The sequence below is a fragment of the Emydura macquarii genome, unplaced genomic scaffold, assembly GCF_026122565.2.
Source record: "Emydura macquarii macquarii isolate MOO-44397 ecotype Brisbane River unplaced genomic scaffold, CSIRO-AGI_Emac_v2 contig_2207, whole genome shotgun sequence".
Taxonomy (NCBI): Eukaryota; Metazoa; Chordata; order Testudines; family Chelidae; genus Emydura; species Emydura macquarii.
The window spans coordinates 250,905-265,353 of record NW_027132344.1 but is presented as its reverse complement, the minus strand read 5'-3'; the positions used below and the strand labels follow the sequence as shown (position 1 = coordinate 265,353).

At 39.6% G+C, this 14,449-nt stretch overlaps 1 protein-coding gene across 2 annotated transcripts in view; it reads right to left on the bottom strand.

The window, feature by feature from the left end:
* Nucleotides 1-14,449, bottom strand: part of SLC9A7 (solute carrier family 9 member A7) — a 98,030-nt gene that overhangs the window by 10,082 nt on the left and 73,499 nt on the right. The window contains exons 13-15 of one of the 2 annotated variants that reach the window (XM_067559959.1): nucleotides 10,617-10,676; nucleotides 5,665-5,728; nucleotides 2,442-2,524 (exon numbers count right to left, since the gene is read on the bottom strand). In XM_067559959.1, coding sequence (XP_067416060.1) covers nucleotides 2,442-2,524; nucleotides 5,665-5,728; nucleotides 10,617-10,676 — 207 coding nt within the window. The remainder of the gene's footprint in view (nucleotides 1-2,441; nucleotides 2,525-5,664; nucleotides 5,729-10,616; nucleotides 10,677-14,449) is intronic. The other variant, XM_067559960.1, reaches the window with a different exon arrangement.

Sequence of the window (14,449 nt, the reverse complement as noted above, 5' to 3'; positions counted from 1 at the left end):
AAAGGCAAGACACTTTTACCGGGCCTAGGAAGCAAAACATTTCCACTTCACTCGAGAGGACTGCCTCGTGGATTCCTTACTGTTACTCAAGAGAATGCCTTCTACTGCTGAAGAACACTCTCGTTCTAGAAAACATACCTATCCAAAATCCAAGCTCTCAGGTAACGCGTCCGCAGATCGTGGTGTCTGATCCTGCCATTGTGTTGAGTGAGCCATTCCAGAGAAGTTGGCAGTGAAAACAGGGAACGTGCTGACATGCGGAGAATGAGGGAAAAATCAGAACTGACGGGACCAGAACGGGGTGATCAGGATGACCATCACTCTCTCCCGTCTGATTTTGTGGAGAACACTGGGCAGGAGCAGTACAGGAGGAAAGGCGTAATTGATCTTGTCTGACCAGTGGACAACTAGGGCATCAACCTTGGGAACCTTGCCCCTCCCCTGGGGCAATATTGGATGGATTTGCTGTTGGTGTGGGAGGCAAAGAGATCTTTGCTTCAACTGTGGGGCATCCCTTTTACATGAAAAAAGAGCAAAACCACATAAACAGTATAGAGAAGGATGCTTTAAAAAGGTATGTAATATACACATGGGTCAAATTCTGTTTCTGATACACACAAGGAATTTTGGGTTGCACATGTTAGAGGGCAGGAGTTGACACTCATGTTTTCCATCCTTCAGTATAAACGCTCCACATGGGATTGTGACCCAAGGATAGGGACAGCTGTCAAAAAGCCTCAGCCAAGACTTTCCAACCTGTGTGCCTAAAGTTAGTCTCCTAAGTTCATATTTAGGCTCCTAAATAAATAGCCTGATTTTTCAAAAGTGCTGGGTACTCAGAGGCTCCCACTGGCTTCTGTGGACACTGCTGGGTCCTCTAGCTGAGTGTGTGCCTCCCTCGCTCCCCCAAATTCTTCTGCTTGGACAGAGAATTAAAGTAGCTAGGTACTTTTTGGGGAAGGGATGGATGGGTGAGCCAGAAATTCTGAGTTCTAGACATCTCATATCATCAACAGGGTATTCCATAAGGGCTCCATCATAATGAAGCAGTACAGCTAGTCAAAGTCAAGTAATTGAGCTGGAGAACAGAAGTTCACTAAGAACTAGACAGCTAGTTTGGCCTCTGAGCACTAGCAAAAACGAGAACTGTTTTGCAAAACAGATCATCAACTTTCTGGACCTAAAACACTTGATCTGTTTCCCAGTCAATGCTCAATGCAGAATAAGTTTTTCTGAGTAAAGCCCTTTTCTCCCCCCCACATGTATGAAATACTACATGCCGTAATGAAGAAAACGAATGTTTTCCAAGACTTCAAGTTTATGCCCTGTGCCTCAAATCTATAATGCCTTCTGCTGAATGACCTTTATAAAACCCATCTTCAAATCCTTAAATCCAGAGAGTAATCAATGGCAAAGAAACTGAACTTTACATACAGGGGTCGGTCCTGGGGCCGGTTTTGTTCAACTTCTTCATTAATGATCTGGAAGATGGGGTAGATTGCACCCTCAGCAAGTTTGCAGATGGCACTAAGCTAGGGGGAGTGGTAGATACCCTGGAAGGTAGGGATAGGATACAGAGTGAACTAGACAAATTGGAGGATTGGGCCAAAAAAAAATCTGATGAGGTTCAACAAGGACAAGTGCAAAGTCCTCCACTTAGGACGGAAGAATCCCATGCACAGTGACAGACTGGGAACCAACGGGCTAGGCAGCAGTTCTGCAGAAAAGGACCTGGGGGTTACAGTAGATAAGAAGCTGGATATGAGTCAGCAGCATGCCCTGGTTGCCAAGAAGGCTAATAGCATATTGGGCTGCATTAGTAGGAGCATTGCCAGCAGATCAAGGGAAGTGATTATTCCCCTCTATTCAGCATTGGTGAGGCCGCATGTGGAGTATTGTGTCCAGTTTTGGGACCCCCCTACAAAAAGGATGTGGACAAGTTAGAGAGAGTCCAGCAGAGGGCAATGAAAATGATTAGGGGGCTGAAGCCACAAAACTTATGAGGAGAAACTGAGGGAACTAGGCTTGATTAGTCTGCAAAAGAGAAGAATGAGGAGGGATTTGATAGCAGCCTTTAACTACCTAAAAGGGGGTTCCAGGGAGGATGGAGCTAGGCTGTTCTCAGTGCTGGCAGACAACAGAACAAGGAGCAATGGTCTCAAGTTGCAGAGGGGGAGGTCTAGGTTGGATATGAGGAAAAAGTTTTTCACTAGGATGGTGGTGAAGCACTAGAATGGGTTACCTAGGGAAGTGGTGGAATCTCCATCTTTAGAGGTTTTTAAGATGCGGTTTGACAAAACCCTGGCTGGGATGATTTAGCTGAGGTTAGTCCTGCTTTGAGCAGGGGGTTGGACTAGATGACCTCGAGATCCCTTCCAATGCTAATATTCTATGGTTATCTTCCATATCTTGAAGCTAAATAATGCTTGTTAAAAGGATACTTGTGATCAAAGCTATACCATAACCTGAAGAGCCAAGCACTTTCCTGCTTTGTCCGGTTTCTTCTTTCAGAATCTGGACCATCCTGAGAATGAAAGGACAAAATGCACTCTGTTATTTCTAGAAACATAAACAAAAATTCCACTGAATGATAGACAGACATAGAATGACAGACATAAATGTAATCCCCATGAAAATAAGTAACATCACACCTACATGGGACTTCAGGAGGGAAGGAATAATATAAAAAAGAGTTAAGAACACTGGTGCACTGAGAAAGTGTCACACACCAGTCAGATCAATGAGGGGCCATTCCACCTGGTTCAGTGCAGAAGATATATATGCTGCATGTCCTGGGCCCTGTGCACTGGAGTGAAATTCATCCTTAATTACTTCAGTGACAAAAAAAATATTCCTCATTCTAAAATTAGTCAAATCACTGATGACTCACTGTGTATCTCTGGGGAAAAGTCCTTCACCCCTTGTGACTCATCTGATGCAGTAGTAGCACTGGGTAAAAATCTAAAGCTGAAAACCAGATGCTGCATCAGAGAACTAAGCCTTTCTGGATAAATACACTTAAACATTAGGCCCTATGGTTTGAAAGTTTTTACTGAATAAAATGGACTGGAACATTTCCAGATTTGTTCTTATTCATCTCAACTTGGGCTTCCTTTATTCTGGATTTATTTGATATCTTTGCTTTAAGACTTTTGTTTCATGGGAAGAACAAGCGGCTTTACTACACCTGATGAATTTCAGAGGTAAAATTATGTTTTGTCAATCAGCACTTAGAAGAAATAGGCTCATTAGTGAATCCATGTAAGCTTGATCAATCATATTTGGGCAAAGTTATGATGGATTTGATAAATGCCAGATGACATTAAATCTCAAAAGTGTTAAAAAGTGTTAAATATAATCCTTTTAATGTAATAGCAGCAGCACAAGTGATCAACCAGCTGTTCTCCAGCTGCATTTGTTTTTACTTTTGTAACTGCTTTTTCTTTTGGCTAGAAGCCACCCAAGCTAGGTCAGAGAAACTAATGAAGTGAGACCATCTATGAACCAATTCTTCATTTCACTGGAGAAATAATGCTGAAGCTATTCTACCACCTCCATGTGTTTCCAATCTAGAAAAGATGGTGACATCACCACAGAATAGTCAGACTTCTCAACAAACAGCTCACTGGTCCCTCCCAAATGATAAATCTACTCTGCTGTAATTGCAACCTGCTCCTAATCTTGGGCTTGTAAAATAGGGGGAGAAATCCGCCAGGCCCTATAACTAATGGATTTTGTTAAAGATACAATACACACAATTAAGCAGGAAAACCAGTCAGATAAATGCTTTACATGTGTGGAACAGAATGTAAAGCAAAACGACTAACTTCTAATCTCCTTGTAAATATTGTCAATGAGAATATTACACCTTGTTTTTTCTAATTATTCCTGCTGCAAGCAGTTCCTCAAATACGCATCGGTCTAGTCTGAACTGGCTAACATCATTACATCATTGTTCTGCCATCTAACCTGGGGTCTTACCCTGCTTCCACTGGCTCCCTTGAGACTGGGAAGGCATACAGAGACTAGGAAAGGCACAGAGAGAGACTTCTGTTGCAGGACAGAACGTGTTCTGAGGGCTCCCAGACACAAAAGGCCAAATTAATCCTTTGCATTACCTAATCGCCATAGTTTTAAAAGTTACACATAACATGCTATTAACTTCAGTGGAGTTATACCAGAGATAGATATGACCCAATATCTACAAGGAGCTCAAGACAGATGTATAACTCAGTTCCTGCAATAAAGAAAGATGATCCCTGAACAAGTTCTTTTTAATCATCATTTGCTTGCAACAGGAAATGGCAAGACAGAAGATACAGCAAGCAGAAGCCTCACTCCAATTGCAGTGAGTCTGATTTGTGTGTAGAGACACTTAGAACATCGGTGTTCTGTACCCTGAATTGCATAGGACAGAAACATTAGCGCCCTGGGTAGGAATCTATTAGTGTTTTCTGTTGTGCACTTTGTTTCCCCTTTTAACAGGTTAATTTCCTAACACATTTCTGTACAGGTGATTAACTGCTTTACCGAATCTGTTTAGCATGAACCAGTACGGAGGGCCTGGCAACTTCAGTTCTGAGTTAAGGGCTGGAGTGGGGCTCAAAATGATGCAGATGGCTTTGTGCAGAGGCAACTGGCAGTCAAGAAGCAAGAGGTGTCAGTTCATCACAAACATTTTAGTCCCGTTCCAAACACTCACTGCAAGGGAACTTGGATGGATGTCATTTAGGTGTGATGTATTTTCTATATTTATGGACAAAGGAACGTAGAAAAGGTTTTTAATTTTATTGAAAAGGTGATTATTGCAATACTGGTAGATCCCTGCAAATCCACGGACCATTTTTGCTGATTGGCTGCGGATACAAAATTTGTATCTGCACAAGGCTCTAAATATTGGTGCCTCGCTACCACAGTGAATGTTAAACTAGAAATTCACAGATATATGGTCTCCCTAATAAAGGTTTATCTATGACATTCACTTGGTCTTGCAGTGGTAGTTGGTAATACAGCAGTAAGATCAAACTGCAGTGGCGCACTGTGTAAAATAGTGAGGGTGCACATTAATGTAGTGGTGAGCACAAGGTAATTTTTAATTTGTGCCGGCAGAAACTACACAGGCCTGTTAGTGCACAACACGCTGGTGCACTGTAGATATCACAAACCTGTGGCACGCACTGATGTGCCATGTAGATGAGACCAAAGATTAAATTTGATCATCTGACTCCGGCTGCTTTACACAGTTAAAAGGACAATATTTGGTAGCAGTCACTGAACAGAAGCCAAGACGACTTCTCTCTATCCCTTTGCTCCTAAAAAGGACTGGTTATAGTTTAGAACATTTAAAGAAGAAGGTAGGAATCCCCAGTGGACAAATAAAAAACAAGACATTAGACGGCATGCAATAAACTCACAGATCTGGGGAGTTTTCTGGTGCTCTTACAAAAGATCCAAGTTTGAATTACAAAATTTGGAAGCACATATCAACCCGGTATATTCTGTGATCTGAAATATTTATGTCAGGCACCACAGGTATCAGCAAATAAAATGCATCTATCACTAGAGAAAATATTCACCAATGTCACATATCCTTCACATTTTTTTTTTATTATCTCATTTTCTATTATATCGCCAGCCTAGTAAGAAAGTTATCTAATTACTTACTCCTTGTAAGACTTGAAAGCTGTCATTGCTGGCTGGAGGATCCTGATCTGGGTCAACTCCAACTCTATAGAAACATTAGGAAAACAGCCAACACAAAAGCAAACTGTTATCAGTTGGATGAGCGTGCATTTTTAAAAGCAGTTTAAGTAGCTAGTTCAACTGCATTCTGCATGTTTATTATAAAAGTCATTTTAGGAAGAGACTTGCTTTATTCCATCACAGTTACATAGATACATTACAAATAAATTCCTCTTTCAATCAACTAGACTCCTCCTCCAGGCAGCAGATCTTCATTCACACCTCACCACCCTCTTCCTTGGCTGGCTGCCATCACTGCTGAGTCCTTTAGAACCATATCACTTTGTGCCCTGACTAGCAGAGTTATGGTTAGCCTCTTGCTCTGCAGGGAACATGCCTCACATGTGGCAGACTGTGTACACAATAGTACTGTGATGGAAGACAGGTCTGAAAATAGCTTAAGCATAGATGATAATTTACACTTTTAAAATGTATTTCCTAAGAGTGGATCAGCAAAAGAGATTGCAAAGCTCAGTCTTCACTGCCCCACAATTTGGATCACAGCAATGTGAACAGCAGAGTGCACCAAAGTGCTGCAGTGTAACTCCTCCATGTGGATGCTGCAGGCATGAACTGAAGGGTTCTTAGTTCACATTAAAGTAATCCTGATTGAAGAGGACTATGTTAACTCGAACTGGGAACCATTACAGTGCACCTCTGTAGTCTGAACTGTGGGGCAGCGCAGACAAGCGCTAAGAAAACAATTCATTGTCTTAGTTTGCTTGTTCTTTTGGGAAGTTTCATTATGCTAAATAACATGGGAATTGCCACACTAGATCAGACCAACAATCCCTCTAGTCCAGTCTCCTGTCTCTTAAAGCGATTAGTACCAGATGCTTCAGAGGAAGGGACAAGAAACCAGAGAGCAGCCAATTACAGACTAGCGTGCCCATAACCAAACTTCCTTGTCATAGTTATGCAGTTAGTGATTGTCTTATGCCTGCAGCATCCTTTCCACACATCTATTGAATCTTATCTATGGTAACTGGATGTTTCTGTTATCCTTATAGTTGTCTAGTCCTTGCTGAAATCCTACTAAGCCCTTGATCTCCTGGATCTCTTGTGGCACCAAATTCCACAGATTCATTGTCCATTCCACAAGAGAATGTTTTATCAGTGTTAAATTTATTGTCTTTCAATTTTATTGAAGGTCTTCTTGTATTAGTGGTAAGGGAAAATAGGATTGCCCAATACAACTGCTCTACACACTCATTTTGTGAAACTTAACCATGTTACCTCCTCTGATTTGCCTCCTTTTAGAGAAGACATTGTTTAGTTTAATCTCCTCATATAGAAGATTTTCCAGGCCACTCGTTACACATCTCTAACTCTCCTCTATTTCTGCTACTTCCTTTTTGAGATGGGATTACTAGAATTGAACAGAATAACCCAGGTAACTGCCTATCAATGGTGGGCAGAAAGGACATAAGTTACAACAAATGGGACAGAGGGTAGATTGCACATTATTATTTCCCTCATCATAAAAAAGAGAGGATATACATGAAACAAAAAGAACAAGCTTAAAACTGTTAACCAAATACTTTTTCCACACACAGAGTGAGGTTGTGTGTCATGCCTCTTAATTCAGTATTCAAATTTCCACCCCAAACTGAAATTTTCTATGGAAAATTTAGAGGAAACCTTTTAAAGTTTTCATTGCAATTTTCAGAGGGGGGAGAGAGGGGGAAAATAACCATTTTTGTGACCAACTCTAATGATTTTTTCTTTGTATATGTCATCCTGGTTATTTCCTATTATATGTTTACCTTAGTGTTCTTCAGTCCCATTTTTTAACTGTTCCAGCCAATGTACAGGTACCAAAATAGGATTTACTGGTTTAAATTATTAGGCTCACCTTTCAGCATTTTTTTTAAACAGATACAATATTTGTTGTCCTCCAGTATAGTAGCTGATTTTAATGCGTTTCTTCCCCCCTCCCCACTTTTTTTTTTTTTTAAGCAGCTCAGCCACTTCAACCTTAAATTCTTGGGCTTATACTAACTGGGCCTAGTGACTTTTTGTTTTTCATCAATTTGTTCTAGTAGCTCTTCTTTTTGAGACCATAATCTCTTACAGTGCCTCATTTATTATCTGAAAAAAGGATAAGTATCTCCCTAATATCCTCTGTGGTGAAGACAGAGGCAAAGAAAATATTTAGCTTCTCTGAAGTGTCCTTCTCCTTAATTGGCTCCTTTGCTCTCTGTTATCCATGCTCACCAGTCCCTCAAAGTCTCTGGTGTTTTACCCTCCTTACTTCCCAATGTACAACCTCACTTCATATCTTCATATAAAGCGGGTCTCTCCTAAAAAAAAAAAATCTTTGTTTAAGGTCTGATTATTTGCTCTTCAAATTCTTTTATCCCTCATAATTCCCATTTTATCTGCCATAATTTGAATGCTTTTCTACTGGGGGGGGGGGGAGGAGAGGGAGAGGGGGCGATGTGTGCCTGATGTGTCTATTACGGAATGCTTATTAATAGCCTCCATGCAGTCTATGGATTTTTATTTCTTCACTTGACTCCAGGGTCTTTTTGACTAGCTCGCTCCTTTAAATCAGTACCTTTTGTAACGTTTAATTGTTCAAGAGCTAGCTTTTGTTAATGTTATTCCCACAAGGATGTTGACCATTAGTTGTTAAGCAACCACCACATAATAAATAACCCTTTACTGAAATTGATGATAAAACCTACCTTTCCCACCTTCAGAATTTAGTACACCTAATGTAATCAAATGTTATAAGATGATTCAGGGGTCAAGACAGAGTTCCAATTCAGTGCAAGATAAGCTCTTGATGCTGGAGAAAAGTCTCTCAAAGCAAAGTGGTTTCCCTTTACTTGAATGCTTCATAAGCAATTACAAAGATCAATTGCTATAAAAGTCAATATTTGTTCCTGTTCATTTGAAAACTGTTCAGGGCTGGATTGATTTACTTTGATTAGCTCTTATACACCAGCTGCATGGTGACTGTAGCAAGCCTAGTTATGTTGGAATTTCACTCAAAATAGCCTACTGGAAAGCCAGATGAATAAGCATGTGTTGGTCTAAGCAGTGACGAGATTATGTGAACTGAAGGGCATGTCAGCCACAATGCAACCAGGAATATGGTAGTGCAGTTCTGTCCGCAACCACCTCTAGTTTCTGTGCTATCCACTCTGACAATCCGTAGCAGCAACATATGGTTGCTAGGATTGCATAGATAAAGTATATGATTTGTCAACAAAGTTATGTACATAAGACTTGGTTGAGGGATAACGGTATATCAGAAAAATCACGTGTGAAAAATTTTCTGTTGTGACAATGGATAATAAAGTCTGAAACTGTCCAATAAAAGATGCATTTCTCCTTTCAGCATCAATTCACTATTCTGTTATGTAAAACCCAACGACTACAAACTGTCTTAGCAAATACAGTTTAGTGACCATTTTCATTCTGGTCTCAGGATATTCAGTGGAATTTATACAGACATAACAGAATAACTAGAGCAGAAAACAAGCTCATTTAAGGGAAGGTGTGATCCCTTATGAAAATAATTCTCTGTTTTCAGAATATGAGCAGCTTATTTTTTTTACTTTCTGACATGTTTGAATGGTAAATGGATTATCACTGAGCTCGTAACTTCATCTGTCAACAAACAAAGTTCAATGACTGACTACCAACCTTTCCCTTTTAACACCATTTCCTTAACCAATGTGGTTTTGAAGGGATCTAGAATGACAGGATAATTCGAGCACCGCTCTTGGTGCCATTGTAACTACTCAGATGTGCTATCTGTGACCCTAAAGCTGGACACTGGTATTGCAGGGCAGACTTCTCCCCATCCTTCATGCACATGTTCATGAGCCCAATCACTGTGACAATGGTGCTCCTGTCATCGTTACTTCTGCCCAACCTATGCAAAAACCTCAAAACAAACTCAAAGTGAAAGATAACCTCTATTAAAAAAAAAAGAAAAAAAAAAGGGGGGGGGTTGTCAAAAACACTTTTAAAAGCCAAACTGAGCCTCTCTCAACTCCATACTGAGCCATACAAAGCAGTGCAGCTTTCATTCTTGGTTATATTGCTCAAGTCCAGCACTCCCACTGCCTAAAATGGAGGGCAGGAATTTACCATGAGTGGCATGTCTAAGCATGTACATTTACTGTGGTAACAGCCCTGAGTGCTGGTAGTACTTTAAATATTCTGGTTCTCAAACGAAGCTTGTTTTGGTGCTGGCCTATTTGTGGCTCGAAAATTGGTTGTGACTCCTGTAGTACAACAGGGTGTATTCAAGATGCATCAAAAGAATGTAGTTATTATATTATGTACACATTCAGCGACCAACAGTAGGCCTTGTCTATCAGTACTCTGACTTCAGAAACTTTGATCTTGACTCTCCCACTGAACTCACCGGATCAGCTCTGATCAGCACCTTTCTATGGGTTCCAGTAGGGGACAGTTCTGCAATCCTTGTGTGAGTCAATCTTACTCTTGTGAGTAACCCATTGGATGTCATATAGACTACTTACACGAATAAGAATTATAGGATCATGTCCATGATTTCCAAACTCACCAAAGTCAGTTAAGGCGCGAACATTTTGACTTTCTCTCCTAAGTATGTGGTGAGGTGGAAAAGGCTCTGTTATCCAGATTTTAAGGGGAATAAAAAAAATTGGAAAAACTGAAAATGAGTGAAAAACCTACTTGTGGGAACCACCATGCTTTCAAACTCACATGAACTAAACTGATTCAGAATCACGGATATTGTACAGTCTTTCTCAAAAAAAAAAGAAAAAAAGCAGCATGCCATAGTGCAGAAAGAGAACACATACTTTGGGTTAGAAAGGTGAAGAAAGCCAAGCACCAGGTTAATTTTATACTGAGGAAACCAGTGTCACCTGAAGTACAGCCAGCGGCTTTCATTTATCTCTTCCGTCGATGGAGTATGATCACCAACTCTGGTACAGCACAAGAATGGAATGTAAGTAACAGAAAATGTTTGTGAGACTGGCTCAAAATAAAAACAAAACAGAATACCCAACCAAAAACAAACATACAAAATAAAAATGGAATACAAAATAACAAAAATAAAAAAAAAAAAATCACAGAAAGTAAAAATGACAACACTGTATGATAAACATTTACTAATCACATCCCTTAGTTTGTTTACTTGTAACCATGTGATATCACATTCAGAAGTTGTCACCTTCACAAAAAGGAGATCCAAAGAATCTTTTCAAAGATTATTTACATGACAACAAAGTACATGTAACAATCCTTTCTACCAGTTATCATTTTCTGACTAATGAGTTCTTTTTTTCCATTTAAAGAAGGTTGGGGCAGGAAACAATGCAAGTGTGACTGATGGTTTTAATATGTTCTACTTAAGAGCAGACGAGTACAACTGGTAATTTGTAAAAAGGTCATTCCATTCTGTAATCAACCATTAATTACATTATATTGTACAAAAATTACTTCCACTCATGGTGATGTCTTTTTACTGTCCTGTCCACTTCCCTGAGTGGATTACAACTCCCTTTACTTTTAAAGGGGGAAAAGGGTTTTTGGAGATTTTCTGTACGAAGACACATTCCCTACTCTCTCCAGACCCTGCACTCTGGGCTTTCATCATTTTCTCCAGGATTCTATGTGTATGTGCTAGTTGTCAAAATACTATCATATAAGCACATCTGAGTTCTAATCCTTTCAAGAAATAAATGCTCCTTATATAAAAGAGAACTTGTGAGTCTTGCTCTTCCCTGTGGTCGTGAATGTCAGTCACTATGCTATGTAAAGTATGGACAGTGTGCAATGTGGAAATAGGTCTGGACTAGTTAGTCTTTCTGGGCATCCAATTTGAGACATCTTGAAGGGGCCTGATTTTCAGACAGTGGGAGTTCAGTGCTTTCTGAAAATCAGGCTCCTTCACGATATTTAGGTCATACCTTTCACCAGACCCTAATTCTGGATGTAGAGGAATGTTCTTTGGCAGGGCCTAAATAATATATTAATCCTTAAAGACTGACACAAAACATCTGACTCTGGCAATGTTTGGCTTAGCTTTTATATATATAACTGCAGATGTGCACACACACACACACGCACGCACGCACGCACGCACGCACACACAAGAGAGAGAGAGAGAGATAGTGTGTGTATATATATATTCCTTTGACAGGGTTGCTAATATAATGGATGGGGGGAAGCAGTAGACATGATATATCTTCATTTTAATAAGGCTTTTGACCCAGGCTCACATGACAATCTCATAAGCAAACTAGGGAAATGTGGTCTAGATGAAATTACTATAAGGTGGGTGCACAATAGGTTGAAAGACCATAATCAAAGAGAAGTTATCCATGGATCACTGTCAAACTGGGAGGATTTATTTAGTGGGATCTTGCAAGGTTCAGTCGTAGATATGGCACTATTAAATATTTTCATTAATGACCTGGATAATAGAGTGGAGAGCATGGTTCTAAAATCTGCAGATGACACCATGCTGAGAGGAGTTACAAGCACTTTGGAGGCCAGGATTAGAATTCAAAATCACTTTGACAAAATTGGAGAATTGTTCTGAATTCAACAAGATGAAATTCAATAAAGGTAAGTGTAAAGTACTACACTTACGAAGTAAAAAATATACAGTTACAAAATGGGGAACAGTACTGCTAAAAAGGATCTGGGAGTTATAGTGGATCACAAATTGAATACGAGTCAACAATGTGATGCAGTTCTTTAAAAAGTTAGTATCTTTCTGGGGTGTATTAAAACAAGTGTCGTATCTAAGTCACAGAAGGTAATTGTCCCACTCCACTCTGCACTAGTGAGGCCGCAGCTGGGTGCCACACTTTAGGGAGAGCACAGAAGAGAGCAATAAAAATGATAAAAGCTTTAGTAAACCTTACCTATGAGGAAAGATTTAAAAAACAGGCCATGTTCAATCTTGAGAAAAGCAGACTGGGGGGGGGGGGCAGGGGGGGTGAGGACATGAAAACAGTTTTCCAATATGTGAAGGACTGTTATAAAGAGGCCTGTGATCACTTGTTCTCCATGTCCACTGAAGCTAGGACAAGAAGTAAAGGCTTAATCTGCAACAAGGGAGATTTGGGTTAGATACTAGGAAAAACTTTCCAACTATAAGGGTAGTTAAGCACTGCAATAGGCATCCAAGGGAGGTTGTGGAAACCCCATCATTGGAGGTTTTTAAGAACAGGTTGGACAAACACCTGTCAGGGATGGTCTAGATTTATTTTCGCCTTTGTTAGCACAGGGGCTGTACTTGACCTCTCAAGGTCCCTTCCAGTCCTAGGTTTCTATGATTGGCTACATATAAACATAAAAGATATATTTATATCTATAATATATATATAGATATAGGTTATATGTAGAGAGAGAGAGAGAGAGATTGTTTGTGTATGTATATATAATATATGATCAATTCATATACACACAAAACAAACACATAATGCACATTGGAAAACATAATCCCAACTATACATATAAAAAGATGGGGTCTAACTTAGCTGTTACCACTCAAGAAAGATCTTGGAGTCATTGTGGATAGTTCTCTGAAAATATCCGCTCAATACACAGCAGCAGTCAAAAAAGCTAACAGAACGTGGGGAATCAAGTATAAAATGAACAAAAAAAGTATTTCTTCACACAGTGAACAGTCAACCTATGGGATTCCTTGCCAGAGGATGTTGTGAAGACCAAGGCTATAACAGTGTTCAAAAAAGAGCTAGACAAGTTAATTGAGGATAGGTCCATCAATGGCTATTAGCCAAGCTAGGCAGGGATTGCTGTTTGCCAGAAGCTGGGAATAGGTGACGGAATGGATCACTTGATGGTTACCTGTTCTGTTTATTCCCTCTGAAGCACCTGGCATTGGCCACTGTTAGAAGACAGGATACTGGGCTAGATGAACCACTGGTCTGATCCAGTATGGCCGTTCTTATGTTATGTAAAAAAAACTATACAAAAAACCATTAAAGGTTATGGATTTGAGCAGTCCAAAATTAAGAAGTGCCAGAATTAAGGTTACTTTGCGCTGGTAGCAACACCTATAGTTACTATGCATCATTTAAATACAAAAAATTAAAAAAAAAAAAAAAAAAAAAAGACCAAAAGAACTTTGGAAATCAAAGCCTCTCTCCCCGCAGCAAAAACAGTGCTTAAATTATATATCTTTATCACAAGCTATTTTACAGTTCTTAAAATTCAGAAAAAAGTTGATATACTAATTAAAATTTATGTTTTGAAATGAATTAATTTCAGCTACTTATAGTGAATATTCCCACCAATCCACCTTGTTTGAAACAATAAATTCTGAAGGGGAAGAAATTAGCCTGCATTTTTCTTCAATAGCAACATTCAGTATTTAACTGGAAAAAGGAAAAAGTGCCCCAATGGGTCACCCATTTCTAATGAACAATGACAGACCCTTATTTTGAGCTACAAATGCAAGAGTTCCCTTTCTCTGGGAGAAATACAAGTGAAATCTTAAGTTAGCCACTTTTTAGAAAAAAATTCTGACAGTGCTTTTGATTTATTGGCCTGTCAGCTCTCTGAAGTTTATTAGCAGCTTCAGGCAGGAAAAATGTTTCTTGGCTTTAATCACCACATGGGAGCAGACTGAATTTTTAAACTTTTCTTTTTCCAAGCTAATTGTTGTTTTCCAGACAAAAAACAAACAAACTCACTCCGACAAGCACATAACGGTTTGACA